At 38.4% G+C, this 14,577-nt stretch overlaps 2 protein-coding genes across 2 annotated transcripts; both read right to left on the reverse strand.

Annotated features, from left to right (window-relative positions):
- Nucleotides 1-325: 325 nt before the first annotated feature.
- On the reverse strand, nt 326-4,765 carry LOC141623618 (large ribosomal subunit protein mL101 (rPPR4)-like). Its single transcript, XM_074439735.1, has 2 exons — nt 4,419-4,765; nt 326-1,901 (listed from the first exon to the last, which is right to left on the reverse strand). Exons 1-2 carry the CDS (start codon nt 4,686-4,688, stop codon nt 657-659), a joined length of 1,515 nt encoding a protein of 504 aa, XP_074295836.1. The 5' UTR covers nt 4,689-4,765; the 3' UTR covers nt 326-656.
- A 1,337-nt stretch (nt 4,766-6,102) lies between these two features.
- LOC141623619 (AP-1 complex subunit mu-2) lies at nt 6,103-13,535 on the reverse strand. The gene is made up of 11 exons (XM_074439736.1): nt 13,126-13,535; nt 12,594-12,740; nt 12,413-12,475; nt 12,150-12,326; nt 11,974-12,077; nt 11,391-11,498; nt 11,161-11,257; nt 10,976-11,073; nt 10,743-10,884; nt 10,502-10,624; nt 6,103-6,632 (listed from the first exon to the last, which is right to left on the reverse strand). The coding sequence occupies exons 1-11, from the start codon at nt 13,252-13,254 to the stop codon at nt 6,534-6,536; spliced, it is 1,287 nt and encodes a 428-aa protein (XP_074295837.1). The 5' UTR covers nt 13,255-13,535; the 3' UTR covers nt 6,103-6,533.
- Between the last annotated feature and the right edge of the window lie 1,042 nt (nt 13,536-14,577).

Genomic DNA, 14,577 nt, shown 5'->3' on the forward strand with positions numbered 1-14,577 from the left:
AGAATTTCAAGAAAAAATAATACATTATTGAATAAAATATGAAACTTCAACCATCAGATATTTAGATTCTCAAGGGAAAAAATGGTTCCATATGAAAATGCATTTTATGATATCCCACACGTTTATTTTGATAGATTTTCAAAGAAAAGGGGTATAACAAAATTTGCATAGGAGATATTAAAGAAACAACATCAGAGCCTTAATCCCAAAATGATTTGGGGTCGGCTGACATGAATCATCCTTTCGAACCGTTTATGGGTGAACGCACGCCTCAAAATGCGAATAAAAAAAGGGAAAATGAAAAAACAAAAAGGAAGAACGAAAATGTAATGAAAAGTCAAGGTAAACTTAGGGGTTTTAAAATCAGGTAAAATACAACGCGCCACAAAAAAATAAAAATAAGTCAATAGATTTATAACCATCTGACTATGCTACACTACTTGTGCAGTCGGAGTTTTCCATCTCCCTCAATACACAAACATGACCATATCAGCTTCAGAACATGGATAACAAGGAGCTGACCCTAGAACTTAACCTCAGAACGTCCCAGCAGATAGTAAAAGACGGATCACGTACATTATTGAGATGATATCGGCAAAACCACGAGCATTTGTTCATGAAAATGGCTTTGACAAAATTCAGAAAGAAGTACAAACTCATTCTGTGCTAACTACTTCAAGCAATTTCTTACATTCATCACTTACCTCAATGTTTTCCATCTTCAAACGACGAGTCATGGAAGGACTAGTCTTTCCGGCAGCTTTATAGGTCCTAATCAATGATTCAAACATCTCTACCTCCACTTTATCCTCCGCTTTCTTCACAATCTCCAGAAACCCTTCTGCCCCGTCAACATCCTTGCTCTGTTCAAAGTGTCCCATTATTGAATTAACTACTTTCGAAGACGGAACCCACTTGCTTCCATCGCCCCTGCCAATTGCAACTGCCCGCTCCACACAGTCGACTGCTAGTTTAACTTCTCCTGCCTTCAAATAATGCTCCAAAAAGATTTCCCAAGTTTTAGCATTGGGTTTAGCCCCTCTCTTACAAGCACGTTTTCTGAGCTCTATAGCCTGTTGGAGCAAACCATCTTTGATGTAAGCTCCCATGAGTACATTGGCTATACGGATGTCATAATTTGTACAACTGGATTCCCAATCAGCAAAGCATTTCTCCGCACCTTTTAGGTCTTTCAAGGTTACCAAACGCTGAATCATGTTCAAATATGCCACATTGGGAGTTTTAGGAAATGCAAGCCTTAAAGAGCGCCATACACGATAAACCTCAATTAGATTGCCAGTTTTTCCATAGAGTGTGAGGAGGAATTGGTATGGGGAAAGGTCTTGAGAGGTGTTCCTCTTTTCAAGCTCCTTAAGAGCATTTTCAGCCTTTTCAAACATCTTGGATTCAACGTATATTGAAGCTAAATTGCTGTAAGTTGTCCAATCTTCGGCCACTCGTCCATCCCGTTTCATCTCATCGAGTACCCTCTCGACGCCATAGATATCTTTAACAGCTGCTAGAGCCCTCATCCAAACATTGTATGTGTAAGTTTGTAGCATAATATCAGAGGCCTTCATTTCTTGTACCAGGGCTGGTACTTTTTCTGGTAGTCCTGTTTTCGAGTAGAGAGTCATCAGGCTATTATAAGACATGGCTGTAATAGGGAGGCCTAGTTCCTTCATCTTTTCCATGAGTGCTTCAGCTTTGTCCGGAATCAACTCCTTACAGTATATGTTAAGGAGAGCACCATAGCACTCTATGTTTTTTGATGATTCAGGAAGGTCAATAAAGTAATTCTCTGCAGCAGCAACTCCATGAGTTTTGCCAATGAGATCCAGATGGATAGCTTGATCACTGATAGTCATATTCATGCCCCTTCCAGCCATGGTATCAGAAAGCTGCATATAAACTTACTGCATCTGTTATTTGCCAAGAGATGGAACAACAATAATTCGGTCTCAAAATTTTTTGGGAAGAATTTTTTGTCAAGGGAGAAAACGAGAAAAATAATGTGCCTGCATAAAGTACCAAGAACGCGTGCAATCATTACTCATTAGCAAAATTTTGTTTATTTTAAGTACTTCACAAGCATTAGTCAACCAGCAGAAGTGAGTTCTTTATGAGTCCTAAATAGAGTGTTTCTTAGTCATGTCTTTCTTTTTCATAGGTCATCAAGCAAAGTATGCTAAATAATAAAGTGCCACCAATACTTTGATGTGTGCAGCCCATTTGACCCACCGTACCTTCCAGATAGAAAAATGCATCATGGCACAAAATCACTCAAGGGAAAATAAATGTTAGAACTTTTAGAAGTACACCTTACATTACTGCTCTAACTTGTTCCTCACTCTAGAACAAGACAACACAAGCGACATCCTATAGATATATGCTGCCATACCCTACATAACACAAAATATACATTGCAGATACTTCATTCAGACCACACCTAAAAAAATCCCTCAGAATCATGCAGAAGGAACCATTAACAGGGGCAAAAAAAAACAGAAAAAGAAAAAAAAAAAAAAGTGGGGAGGTGGGAGACTCCTCCACCAATCTCATGAAGCATAAAGTAGAGTTGGGTTGTGGCAATAGATTGCAACATCTGATGTCTGATTGATCAAGCACCAGGAATCTTTGAATTAATAGGAAACTGCCAAAGCCACTATCTCAGGAGTCCAACTTCAGCTTGTTGAAGCTTACTTCATAGCTAGAGACAGGCACACTAATGTTAATGGCACTTATCATTTCTTTATTTTGGAAAAGAAAGTTTTGTAAGGTGTTTCTATTTGTTATTTTTGTGGAAAGCCTCATCTGTAAATGCGTGTCAACCCATGTTACGCAGTCTCAGTCAGAAGTATTTGACATGGGTGCATGTACAAGTGCTGGACTATCAGGTTATAGCTGTTTTGGGGGAAAATTAGCGCAAATTTTGCTTATAGCTCTATTTTTTACTGAAATATCAGGTTCATGGAAAATAAGTTGCTCGCTGAAAACATTTCCATCAACCAGAGCCTAAGACGGAAACACGGGAGAGATAAGAAGATAAAGTAGCCTTGAGTCCACCAATATGACATAGTTCCACATTGGAGGGATCTGAAGAGGCAGTCAAAACATCCCTCAATCCCGTTTAAAAAGTTAGAACACTCCAGTAGGGACTGAAACTCTTTATTCTCAATCAATACTACACACTTACAGAGTGTAATTACTATCACCGATAAATCACAAGAGCCACAGATCTACTCACAATACCAAATACAATGATTTGGAGAGTCAATGAAAGGCCCACTGAAAGATGAAGCTTAGTTTGAAAATGAGCAAGGCGCACCGAGGCGCTAAGGGGCCGAGCCAACGAGGCGCAAAGCGCAAGGCGAAGGCGCGCGCATTTTGGACATGAGGCGCCCTATTTTTTATAACAAAATTGTAATTTCCAAATGAAATTTTGGGCAACAATAGCCTTTGTAGGAGTTTCGAAGTTGGCTAACATGTCAAGGAGTAAAGTTAAGAATAACGGGGAAAATAAATGGTGAGCCTTGTCTAAAAGATATGGAAAGTGCGTATTAGTTAGCCTTGTTAGGTGAGCCATGTCTAAAAGGCGCACCTAAAATGCACCGAGGCGTTTTGGCTAGTGCCTCATCCAAGGCGAGCCTTAGGCGCGCTAAGAGATGAAGATCGAATTAGCAAATATAATCCTTGCAAAGAATAATGTAAAAATCATTACACTTAGCTCTGAGAGTACATCTTCAGAAGAAAATATAAAATTGAAACATATCCTTAATTAGCTACAGTTCAACATATTCTCAATTAGCTTCATCTCAGTCCAGATAATTCATAACCCATAAGTGTAAGAACGATGCAGCATAGCTCATTAAACCGAGAAGCTTAATTTCATGTTATATAGCGCTCAAAACCACTCCAATATATGCATGTTTCCTCCCTTCTAAACTGCTAATTCCAAAATACACTCCAATTAACAGCCAATCTGTGGAACAGTGTCCAGAATGAAGGTTGAATGTTCAAACATAGAACCCCAACTCACAAGAGTGCAAGACTCCAGGAGTAGAGAAACGCCTCATAGTCGACCTAAACCTCACAGCTTCCCCTAAACGGTCCCACGAGCTAATCAACGTAAATAATGAGTAGTTGGAACACCGACACTATTAGGTTGAACAGAATAAACCTAAAACTGGCATTTCACTTGAATTATGTGAGACTCCATTTGGCATTTCCACCCCTAATTGAGACCACCTAGCATACGACGATGACAACAACAACAACAACAACAACAACAACAACAGTGACCGCCTAGCATCAGATAACAACAAAAACATAGGTTGGAGTCAGGCGAACATGAATCATCATCCGAATCCGTATAAGTTTAAAAATAAAATGAAAAGAGAATAAGAAATAGTCGGAACCTTGAGAGCAGCATAATAATGTTTGCGATCACGAAGCTTCTTGATAGTATCACCAACTTCCCATTTAAAAGCCTTTTTTCTAGACTTGAGAAATAGGTTCAATTGATGACGCACAGTGACCTCATCACCGCCTTGTCGAAAAAGCTTGAGGAACAAAGCTTCTTCAACGTACTTCTTTGATCTGTTTTCAACGATGTTTTTGGTCCTCCCTTTCAGTGTGATTGTCGCCATTTTTCCAATCTGGGGAACCTTGGAACATGTTGTCGCCATTTTTCGAATCTGGGAAAACTTGGAAGATGTTTGGTGGTTATTAGGGTTTTACGGGGGTTTCATTCAAATTGCCAATAGGGTGGGTCAATAGTCTAGAGATGGCAATCCGGGCCGGGCTCAGGCGGGCGGCACGAGTCCGGCACGGGCACGACACGGCACGGATGAATAATACTGATGGCACGGGTACGGTACGAACGGGTTTGAGGTGGGCCGCGGCTGCATTTTTTGGAAATTCCCGTGCCTAGGCACGGCACGGCCCAAGCACGGAGGGTCCGGCACGAACTAGGCACGGCGGGCCTGGCACGGCACGGCCCAAGATTTGGCCCGTTTCTTAATTATTTAATTAAATTCCATTTTTTAATATCGTTTTTTAATTATTTAATTAAATCTAGTACATTAAAAATACAAGTAATCAACTAATCAAGATATCAATTATAAATAAAAGTTAACCCACATATATATTAATCTTTTTTTTTTTTGAAAGAGATATTTTAATAATATGTAAACAAATCATTAGACATATAATGTAAACATTAAACGCTTATAACGTTTTTTTTTTTTTTGCATTATAAATAAGTTAATTACCCCGTTGCAACGCACGGACATTCAAAGTAGTTAGTTCATTAATGATAGGTTTGACATATGAGGGTAATGATTACTGAGTAGATGTTTTACTCCTTAGGGCTTGCTTGGATTGAGGGTAATAGGAGGGGAATGAATAGGGGAGTAATATGTGAGGTGTATTTCCCATGTTTGGTATGCAGGTAATTATTCACCTCCTGGAATTATTACCCTTGTGTAGGGGTAATACATTACACACCCTCCCCCCTGGGTAATGATTAATGGAATAAAAGATCTACCCAGTAATCATTACTCTTATGCCAAACATATCATCAAGGAACTCATTACCCCACTAATTAATTTCCCTAGTAATTATCGCCCAATAAAACTTACCCCCTTAATAATTCCATGGATTCCAGGCAAGCCCTAAGCATAAATGTGTAATATATTACTTTTTCACGAGGGTAATAAATTCATTCCTCTCCTTTTACTCTCAATCCAAGCAAGCCCTAAGTGGAAAGGAAGGCCATACTTTTTTGGTTGGTCATCATCATATCATTACTATCACCTGAGCATAAATGTGCATACCAAGCCTTGGATCCATGGATTTGTGGTTCATGCTCCAAGTTCTCAAGTCTCAACCAACGACTCAACGAGTCACATGGTGACAGGTAGCCATACGTAAAAATAGACATAAAATGCTTATAGCAGTAAAATTCTCATAGTGAGAAGGCAGGCCATAAAATTCTCATCGGTGTAAAAATAATTGAGTCCTTTGGAAGTGTCCAATTATCCCTGTAACGTTTGAACACTAACAAAATGGGTAAAGGCCCTAACCTGTATTTTCATCTGCAATTCCAAAAAATCAATCAACAATTATCTCTGGGCACCACTTCAATACAATTTTTGATCTTTTTTGTTCATAAACGTTGAAAATTGGAGTTTATGAAAAATACACAGGAGTATGGAGACAAACAGATGTAGTTACAAACATAATACTCCTATAAAGCAAAAACTCTCCTGCAAGCACCACCTGTAGAATAAAATGAACAAAACCAACGAGCAAAAACTCAATCAATAACCTAGCAAGAGGACTAGAACGCAGTATTATCGTCCCGGAGGCTTTCCTTCACAATTAATTCATACATGCCGCAACTATCAGGGATTCAGATAGGGTCAAGGTGAAGTGATTAATGAGACTTCTCCAAAGTAATGAAACCAATTTTTCTGGGAAGTATCCTAACAGATTGAATCCAGATGGAGCACTTGATTCACTGTTGGTGTTTACATTAGCCTCAGCTCATATTCCCCGGCCATAGTTATGTACCTCACCCAAGGCAAAGCCTGGTATCCACTTTTTTCGATGATCTTCAGATAACGAACCTGCATATCCAATGGAGGGTATAAATTACAAAAATTCAAATTTCGACATAGTTCAGAGCAAACAATCACTCCATCAGGCAGACAAGAGAGGATGCACATGGCACACCACAAAAAATAACACAAGGTTGGCTGTTCGTGACCATTTGTGCAAGACAAGGGGTAGGGGAAGTAAAGACACTGATGCACTGATACATATGATGTACTCAAACAGAACAATAATAGTAAGATATGACATCTAAGGCCGTTGTAATTGAAAAGGGCTCAAATTTGTTTCATAAGACATCTAACAATCTTCAAGTATTTCATCACACAGGCCTGGGAAGCCGTGTCAGGCATGACTTACATTCTTAAAATTTAACCTTTCAGAACTCTTTCGGATGACCGGAGCAGAAAGGATTGAAGAACACTTACTCAGCCACAAAATGACTACCTTTGTGTCGCATGGAGCTTGGTAAGCTATCTAGCAGTGTTTCAATCCATCATGCCCTATCACATGGGATTTACCAATTCCCAACTTAGGTCGTACACCATTTTATTGCATGATATTAGATCAATTGTTATTACTAAGACCAATAAGCGCCCAGACAATGTGCACCATAAAATGCTTCACAATTATTTTCATTCAATTCGGAACCATGGGTTCTTAAGGGCTCGCTTGGAATGAGAGTAATTATTAAGGGAGTAATAGAGGCTAAATAAGAAGAAATGGAAGGAGATTGGTGGTTTGTGGTGGTTGTGGAGGGTGGAAAGAGGTGGTGAGGGAGGAATTATTACCTCCATATGGAGGTAATGCATTACTTGAGGGGGGAGGTGGGTAATTATTACCCCCTTAATGGATAGACTATTACACTATCTTCCTCCATTTCTATCTCCAACCTCCATCACTTTCCTCCATTTTCTAGTTCAATTAAGCTCTATTACTCCCTTAATAATTACTCCCATTCCAAACGAGCCCTAAGTCTTAATGATAGAATTAAGTCAAAGGGCCCAACAATTTAGTTGTCCTCCCTATTAATGTAAAGTAGCGGTCATTCGATTTTACATAATTTTCATAATGCTCATCCAAAAAAGGTATAACCATGAAAGATTTCGTACATTCGACCTCCTTTACCCTATTATTTGTAAGAAACTTTGAGGCACTAGGGTAATACTGCTAAAGTTGTTACCATTCCCTGTATTTGCTACGCTAGAATGACACTCTTGACCACCTTACCCTTTCTCGAGCCATATTTTTGCAAAAAAAAAAAATGGTAATTTGACTCATAGCTCCCCTAACTCCTCTTCCATGGCAAACTTAGCCGATGTTTAGTCGTCTTGGAAACCCTTAGAAAGCTTCACATATATTCAAAGTGATTCAACAATAGTTTCCCCAGAAACCATCCCCAACTTAATTATCACCTTCAAATTTGGCCTTTTCATGTAACTACCTAAGATCGTTTATGGCCTTCACTTGGCCAAGAGGCCCACACGGCCACACCTAAGATCGTTTGGATACCAAAGCACTAAGATTAGTTAACACTATTAGGATGCTCAAGAAAATGGCTTCTTATCATCAATGATCACTAAGGTATAATATGTAAGGCCAAATGAAAGTATACATCATATCAATTCAATTATGATTTATAAGGATAACTACTCCCTCCTTTTTCACTAATTTTTCCACTATTTTATTTTGGTCCATTTCTTTGATTTCTTCTACTTTCTCTTTTGGTCTTTCTTTTCTCTCCCATGTCAATGACCCACCTACTTTTCTCCTCGCTATTTTTCAATTATTTATTATTTTCGTAAGTAATGTGTCATTTTAGCCATCGAAGAACACATGCCCCAAAAAAATATTCGATAGATATCAAGCGATTCCGCATTTCGGCCACGGGAAGTCACCTTCATTTCTATCATTTCAAGAATCAAGACCATTATAGGCGATAGTATCAGAAAAATTTCAGGTTGACAACGATGACCACTTTTGTGTCACGTGGATACTTGATTGCAGACGACATGGAACACCATTTTATTGTTGATACTGATTAAAATTGTCATCCCCACAATCAATGTACACCTGTAGCCTGTAGAATGCTCTAGGACAATTTCATTCCCTCGCACCATAGTGCCACGAGAAGACATCTGGAGTGTGTAACAATCTACTTTAACTATACATTACCAATATCAAGTGAATGACGATTGGTGTTAAAATTGTCAATACCTAGAACCCTAGACCACCATGGCCTCTTATTGAGACATTTTTGCCAAAAAGAGGATAGTTTGACTCCGAAACAGAAAATATTAATGACTGCATGATTAGCATATTTGACAGTCATATAGGATAAAACAAGAATTTTTGTACACAATACATAAACCTACGAAAGCTTTCCATAAAGTTTGGAGTGATTCCATATTGGTCTAGATCATTCAGGGGGCGTGAATTAAAGACTTCAAATTTAGCCTCTTGCACTTCCTTTGGCGATGGATACATTTATGAATTAAGACGGCCGACAATAACTACTAGTCACCCTAGCACCACCACGGGGTTGTATCGAGGTCCAGCTCTCCAAAGGTAGGTTAATGAGTATATCCCCATTCCATTTCTTCCTAGGTTTGGGTTAGGGGTCCATTCCCGCCATTCTCCTAAAATAGCTCTTCACTTTTTTCACTCCCTCTCGTGAAGTTTATTGCATAGGCAAAGGTAAAGTCAAATATTTTATTCCGTCCAGAATTTCTTCTGATAATCTTGAACGGCAGAGAGGGAAATACTTTTTGATCCTTTTTCTCCTGGCAGGGAAAAAAAAAATCTGAATCCTTCACTTGTGATTCGATCTTTCTTAATCTCACGAGTATGTACCAATGGCAAGCAGTCCATTATAATATCCTTTCTTCCTAAGAAGTCGTTGCGCACTAACTTGAAGTTTAGGAGAATAGTTAGCATCTTGGATCACAATGCACAATGGTGATTCCTTAGGGAACAGGCATAGGAGAGAGAGGTTTCACCCTTGCTTTGGCCTCAAGTCCCACAACTAATATCATTTGCACAGCAAAGTGTTAATTATTTTCATTAGGAATCCTCTGGCATTTTTAATTTTTTTGAGCTACTTACTTTATTTACTATCTAATAAAGGTGTATAAACCACGAATAATATATTCTAAATTCTAAAATGATTATATGCTGCCAAGAACAGTGATAGCAACATTATCACTAGCATTTATCAGGGCTCCCTTTCAAACAAACTAATGGAAATGGTGGCCATCCTAAATCAAAGTTTATAGAGATCACACCACCGTGACTTTTCTTTCTTCACATAAATCAACAACACACCAAGTCATTACTCATTAGCAAAGGCCTCCCTACAACAGAAGTTGATACAGCTGAGTCTCACTAATCCACAGATTCACAGAAGTATACCTCCTAAAAATAATCAGAAGAAGTTCCACATTTTATAGCATTAAACCAACATGAATTTACTAGAAATACTGAAAGCTACAAGATACCCACCAATGTTCTAGCTGGATGTTACAAATTTAAAGACGAAAAGATCTCAAATACGGACAAGTTTAGTGGAATGAGAAAACAGATAGTGCATTGGTGCTTGAATGAAGACAACGATAATGCATCAGAGAAGGAGAAAAAATATTTTCTCGATTACGTAGGTTTTTTCTGCAGTACCAAACTAAAATTCATGGGTGTACACAAACAGACACTTCTTCTCTTCGTGAAGGTTGTAGTTACGAGTCTTATGACATAATATACAGATAAAAAATGCCTACACAAGCAGAATCAGGAACAGTAGCAACTTTTTTTATTAGAATTAAATCATTATTCACGCGACATGAAGCAAAAGAAAATCACCGAACTTCACGTCTTCTAGATACCAAATTACCTGAATTCCTGACACAGTAAAATAGGGAATCTCGAACTTCACACGAATAGGCGCTTTTCTTTCAGGAGTTGCTTCGTCACTTTGGATACTAGGAAGGCTAAACTCGGCCCTCAGCATGTATTCCTGAAAATTGCCAAATAAAAAGAGCTTTAGGATATGTTTCAGATACAATAGGTTAATTACGTATTATCCATTCTCCAGGTATAGTCAAAACTCAAAGCCAAATATAGCAAAATACAACCTTGCCACCTGGAAAAGATTTGATTTTCCAGACTAAAGCATCCTTCTCGGGTGCATACGAAGCAGAACCCATTGATGTGCGAATATTTGGATTGGTTGCATCAGATGGCACAGGCAGTTCAATCTCAACATTTGTTGCAGTGCTGTCAATATTAAGTCACAAAGGGTATTTAGTGATCGCGACCAGAAACAGGCAACTGCAGTGGGTAAAACCAGTAACAAACAACATTATACCTTCGCTCCTTAAACTGACTTCGGGCTTTCACCATAATCTCAATACGACTTCTTGAGTGTCTCTCAATCTGGGCTTCCACCCAAATTAAAGGCTTTACCTGATGCCAAATAATGACCAGCCCTCAACGAAACAGACAATATAACGTAAGAGGTAGAGGCTATACAACTAAGGAGCAAAAAAGAACCTGAGTGCTGAGTCTATATGTCATGAGATCAAAGGCTCCATCAGGTGGTATGAATGATATTGTCCTATCATTTTCAAAGCGTGCTAAACGCACACACCTGTTGCCAAAAAAAAAAAAAAAAAAAAAAGAAACATAAACAGTCCCGCAGTTAGAACGCTATCGAATAAATCTGACTTTCATTGACGATAAGTCTATTACTAGCAACAAATGTAGCTATAACTATGACTTACTGATGAAATTTGATGTCATCCAAATCAATGGCTTTCCCTTTAGTTGTCCGCCCTTGAGCTTCAAGTAATACTCTATCATTCAGGCCTAATTTACACTCAGGCATACCACTGCGACAGAAAATATCAATTCAAAAGTGGCTAAGAGGTCCTAAATTTTTCGGATATAAGACCGCATGAACTATAACGATTAACGAATGTAGCAATTATTAAGAGTTTCACATCTAACAACCGTTAAAAGGAATAGCAAAAACGAACATGTAAATGAAATTAATATTCACGTTACTGTTTTCAAATATATTCCGTAGAACCACAAATCATAAGGGCTCTTAAGCTGACCCAATTAAGTTATTCATTGGTTACATACAACAGCATAATTCCAGTGCCTAAAGGATACCACTTATGGAGAGGGAAAGGGTTGTATATACACACACTAAGCAAGCTAATACATCTACTCAAAGCATTACAGTAGAGTAAAATGTTAACTTGTTCTATAGATATACACATCTCCAAAGTTAGAGGGGACAACAATTAAGCTATGCAAAGAAAGCACAAGTAAAAATATAGAGCAGGTAGTTCAGTATACCTCAAATATGTTCTCATTTTCAGTGCCCCGACCACATCGGACCTAATTATTTGCCCGTTGCTGTTTACGAGTATATTAACACTCTCAACAACATCCAAGAATACCTACACCAGAGAGGACCACCTTAGCATTTCATGGTTCACCATCTAGTAAAAGTTTAACAAAGTCAGACTTACTTCATTCTTTTTGTAAGCTATTCCCTCACTACGCCATGATACTGCGTTGGTTACAGCCATTGGAGGCCTTTGTGTGACTTCCATCCTATAAGCATCAGTTTTAATGAACTCGCTTAGAATTTTTGCTTCTGTAAATTGAGGGTAGCCGAAGTCCATGATTTCATCAAGTAACTCATACTGCAAGTAACATATCAGAACATCATGTCAATAGCGGTTATATGAAGGTTAGCATAAATAAATGAAAGTTAAAAAATCTCTCTTACCACTACAACAAAGTTATCCCTAAGTGACTCCTCTTCAAGTTCCTCAAAATAATGCTTGAAAACCTGCACCAACGTCCCCAATAAAGCCTCTATAGCGAATTCTTTTTAACATAAATGACACATACAGCGAAACCAAGACGTGATACGTAAGGCAAGTACAATGATTACCAATGAAGCTTACATCAACTAGACGATGGAGAAAGAGAAGAATACTTGCAGCATTGCAGTTTTGCCTGGCAGCTGCCATCAAATACACATTGTTGTGTTGCATATACATGTATGTAACTCCATTATCATAAGCGACAGGATTTTGAGACTGAGGATCACCCTGAATAATGAATCAAGCAACAAAAAGAAATCATGGACACATAAAAAAGCTCGGCCCGTTTATTGATCTATGTTGCTTAATTCCTTCCATCCTAAAATACGGAACCAAATAAAGAGTCTTTGACTATACTGAGAAGCGAAATTACATCAGATCCCAAACTACGCACACTCGTGTTATTCGACAAAAGCATTAATCAGACTGAAGCTCGAATTACAAAGTAGTAATCGGATCTAACTAATCTGCGTCAATTAATCTCTCAACGCAGTAGCTATATCAGGAATGATTAGCTAAATCAGCGAAATTGAAACTATAGCAACTCAAAAGTAAACAATGAACATGAATTACAAGCTGAATGAATGAGATCAATATAAAAAAGAAGCAAAACCTCTTTCTCGATGAGCTTTGTGAAGAAACGCTCGGCTTGAGCAGCGGTAACATCGCCACGGTAATCGCGCCAAATAAGAACCCTACCTTTAATGTCGAGAAGGAACAGCGCTGAGGCCGCTCCCGACATTTGATGTTGTCTACTTCACTTAATTGAATTGAATTGAATTGAATTGAAAGGGATGATGGTAAATTACGAGTAGATCTTGAAGGTAGGTTGGGATGGGGTATAAATTGTTGGGGTTAACTGATGTTCGCCATTAGAGAGGGATTCCAAGCTTTCATTTCCAGAGGTGTTCTTCGTCGGGGGTTCTCCTTCGTATTGCTTTGTGATGTAGGCCATCATGTGTGACATCGCACAATTTAACTAAAATTAAAATTAAATTAATTACACGACTAGTTAAAGATTCCGTGTTAAAGCACGGCATTTGTGAGGTTAACTTATATAAAGCTAGTAAGAATTTAAAATATTTATATAAATGAGTTGTACTTATAATAGATTTTGTAATGGACTTATTATAATGATATTATTAACAAAAAAAATGTACTTTTTAAAGGTGTTCCGGGTGTAATTCCAGAGCAGTTATTTGTTACCACCCGTGCTTGTAGAATGACGTCTTTGATTGAATCCTCCTTTCGGTCTCCTGAAACAATGAACAAACTGAGGGCTCGGCTTTGGCCGAGCGTACTCACTCCGACGCTCAAGTCAGTGGACTTAAAGAGATAAGTTGTTGTTACTTGACGAAGTATATATTGTAGAGAGATAAGGAAGATATTACCAGATGAATAGTGATTCTTAGGTTAAATTGTGGATCCTCTCCTCAATGAGAGTTGAGGAGTATTTATAGACTTTCACCTTTTGTCACGTAGTGGCCAAGTGGCTAGCATGTGGAAAGACTGATCTACCCTCGGCCGAGGGACCCATGGCAGGCCGGCGGGCCCTATTGACTCACCGCCGAGGGGTCTTGGATATGAGTTCGCGGATGTGTGCCCCGGCTGGCTAGTTGTCCCAGCCGGGACCCAAAGAGACACCGACAGCCGCAATTTGCGTCGGTTAAATTTGTCTAAGTCGTTGACTTGCTTGTGGATATCTTTGACCTTGCTCAATATGTTGACTCGGTCAGCAGGTGCAGAATATGCCCCATCAAAAGGACTTTTAGATTAAGTTATTTTTGTGCGAACCTATTTTTATTATTAAAAATAATGATAGCCGACTATTATGGAAAAACATAATCTAATATAGGGTCACTACTTTGTTATTGCATTGATCGAAAAAAATTTATAGATGGGTTAATCTCGTAGTATATATATTATATATATCCTATATATTATAGGATAATTATATGCATAGCATGGGTATTTGTTTTGTGGTATCTTTTGTATATTACAATTACAATATTAAAATTATATACCTAGTATATTGTGATGTGATTCTATAAATTATATTAATATA

Source organism: Silene latifolia, chromosome X (assembly GCF_048544455.1).
Source record: "Silene latifolia isolate original U9 population chromosome X, ASM4854445v1, whole genome shotgun sequence".
NCBI lineage: Eukaryota > Viridiplantae > Streptophyta > Magnoliopsida > Caryophyllales > Caryophyllaceae > Silene > Silene latifolia.

Bases quoted from the DNA above. Each gene is read 5' to 3' on its own strand.
- LOC141623619 (XM_074439736.1), bottom strand. From the start codon at position 13,254: ATGTCGGGAGCGGCCTCAGCGCTGTTCCTTCTCGACATTAAAGGTAGG. The intron at 12,476-12,593 runs GTAAGCTTCATT...ACGTTGGTGCAG, and splicing joins TTCTCCATCGTCTAGTTGAT to GTTTTCAAGCATTATTTTGA. The intron at 10,885-10,975 runs GTATAATGTTGT...TAATATTGACAG, and splicing joins AGTCAGTTTAAGGAGCGAAG to CACTGCAACAAATGTTGAGA.
- LOC141623618 (XM_074439735.1), bottom strand. From the start codon at position 4,688: ATGGCGACAACATGTTCCAAGGTTCCCCAGATTGGAAAAATGGCGACA. The intron at 1,902-4,418 runs GTTCCGACTATT...GTTTATATGCAG, and splicing joins ATTATTATGCTGCTCTCAAG to CTTTCTGATACCATGGCTGG.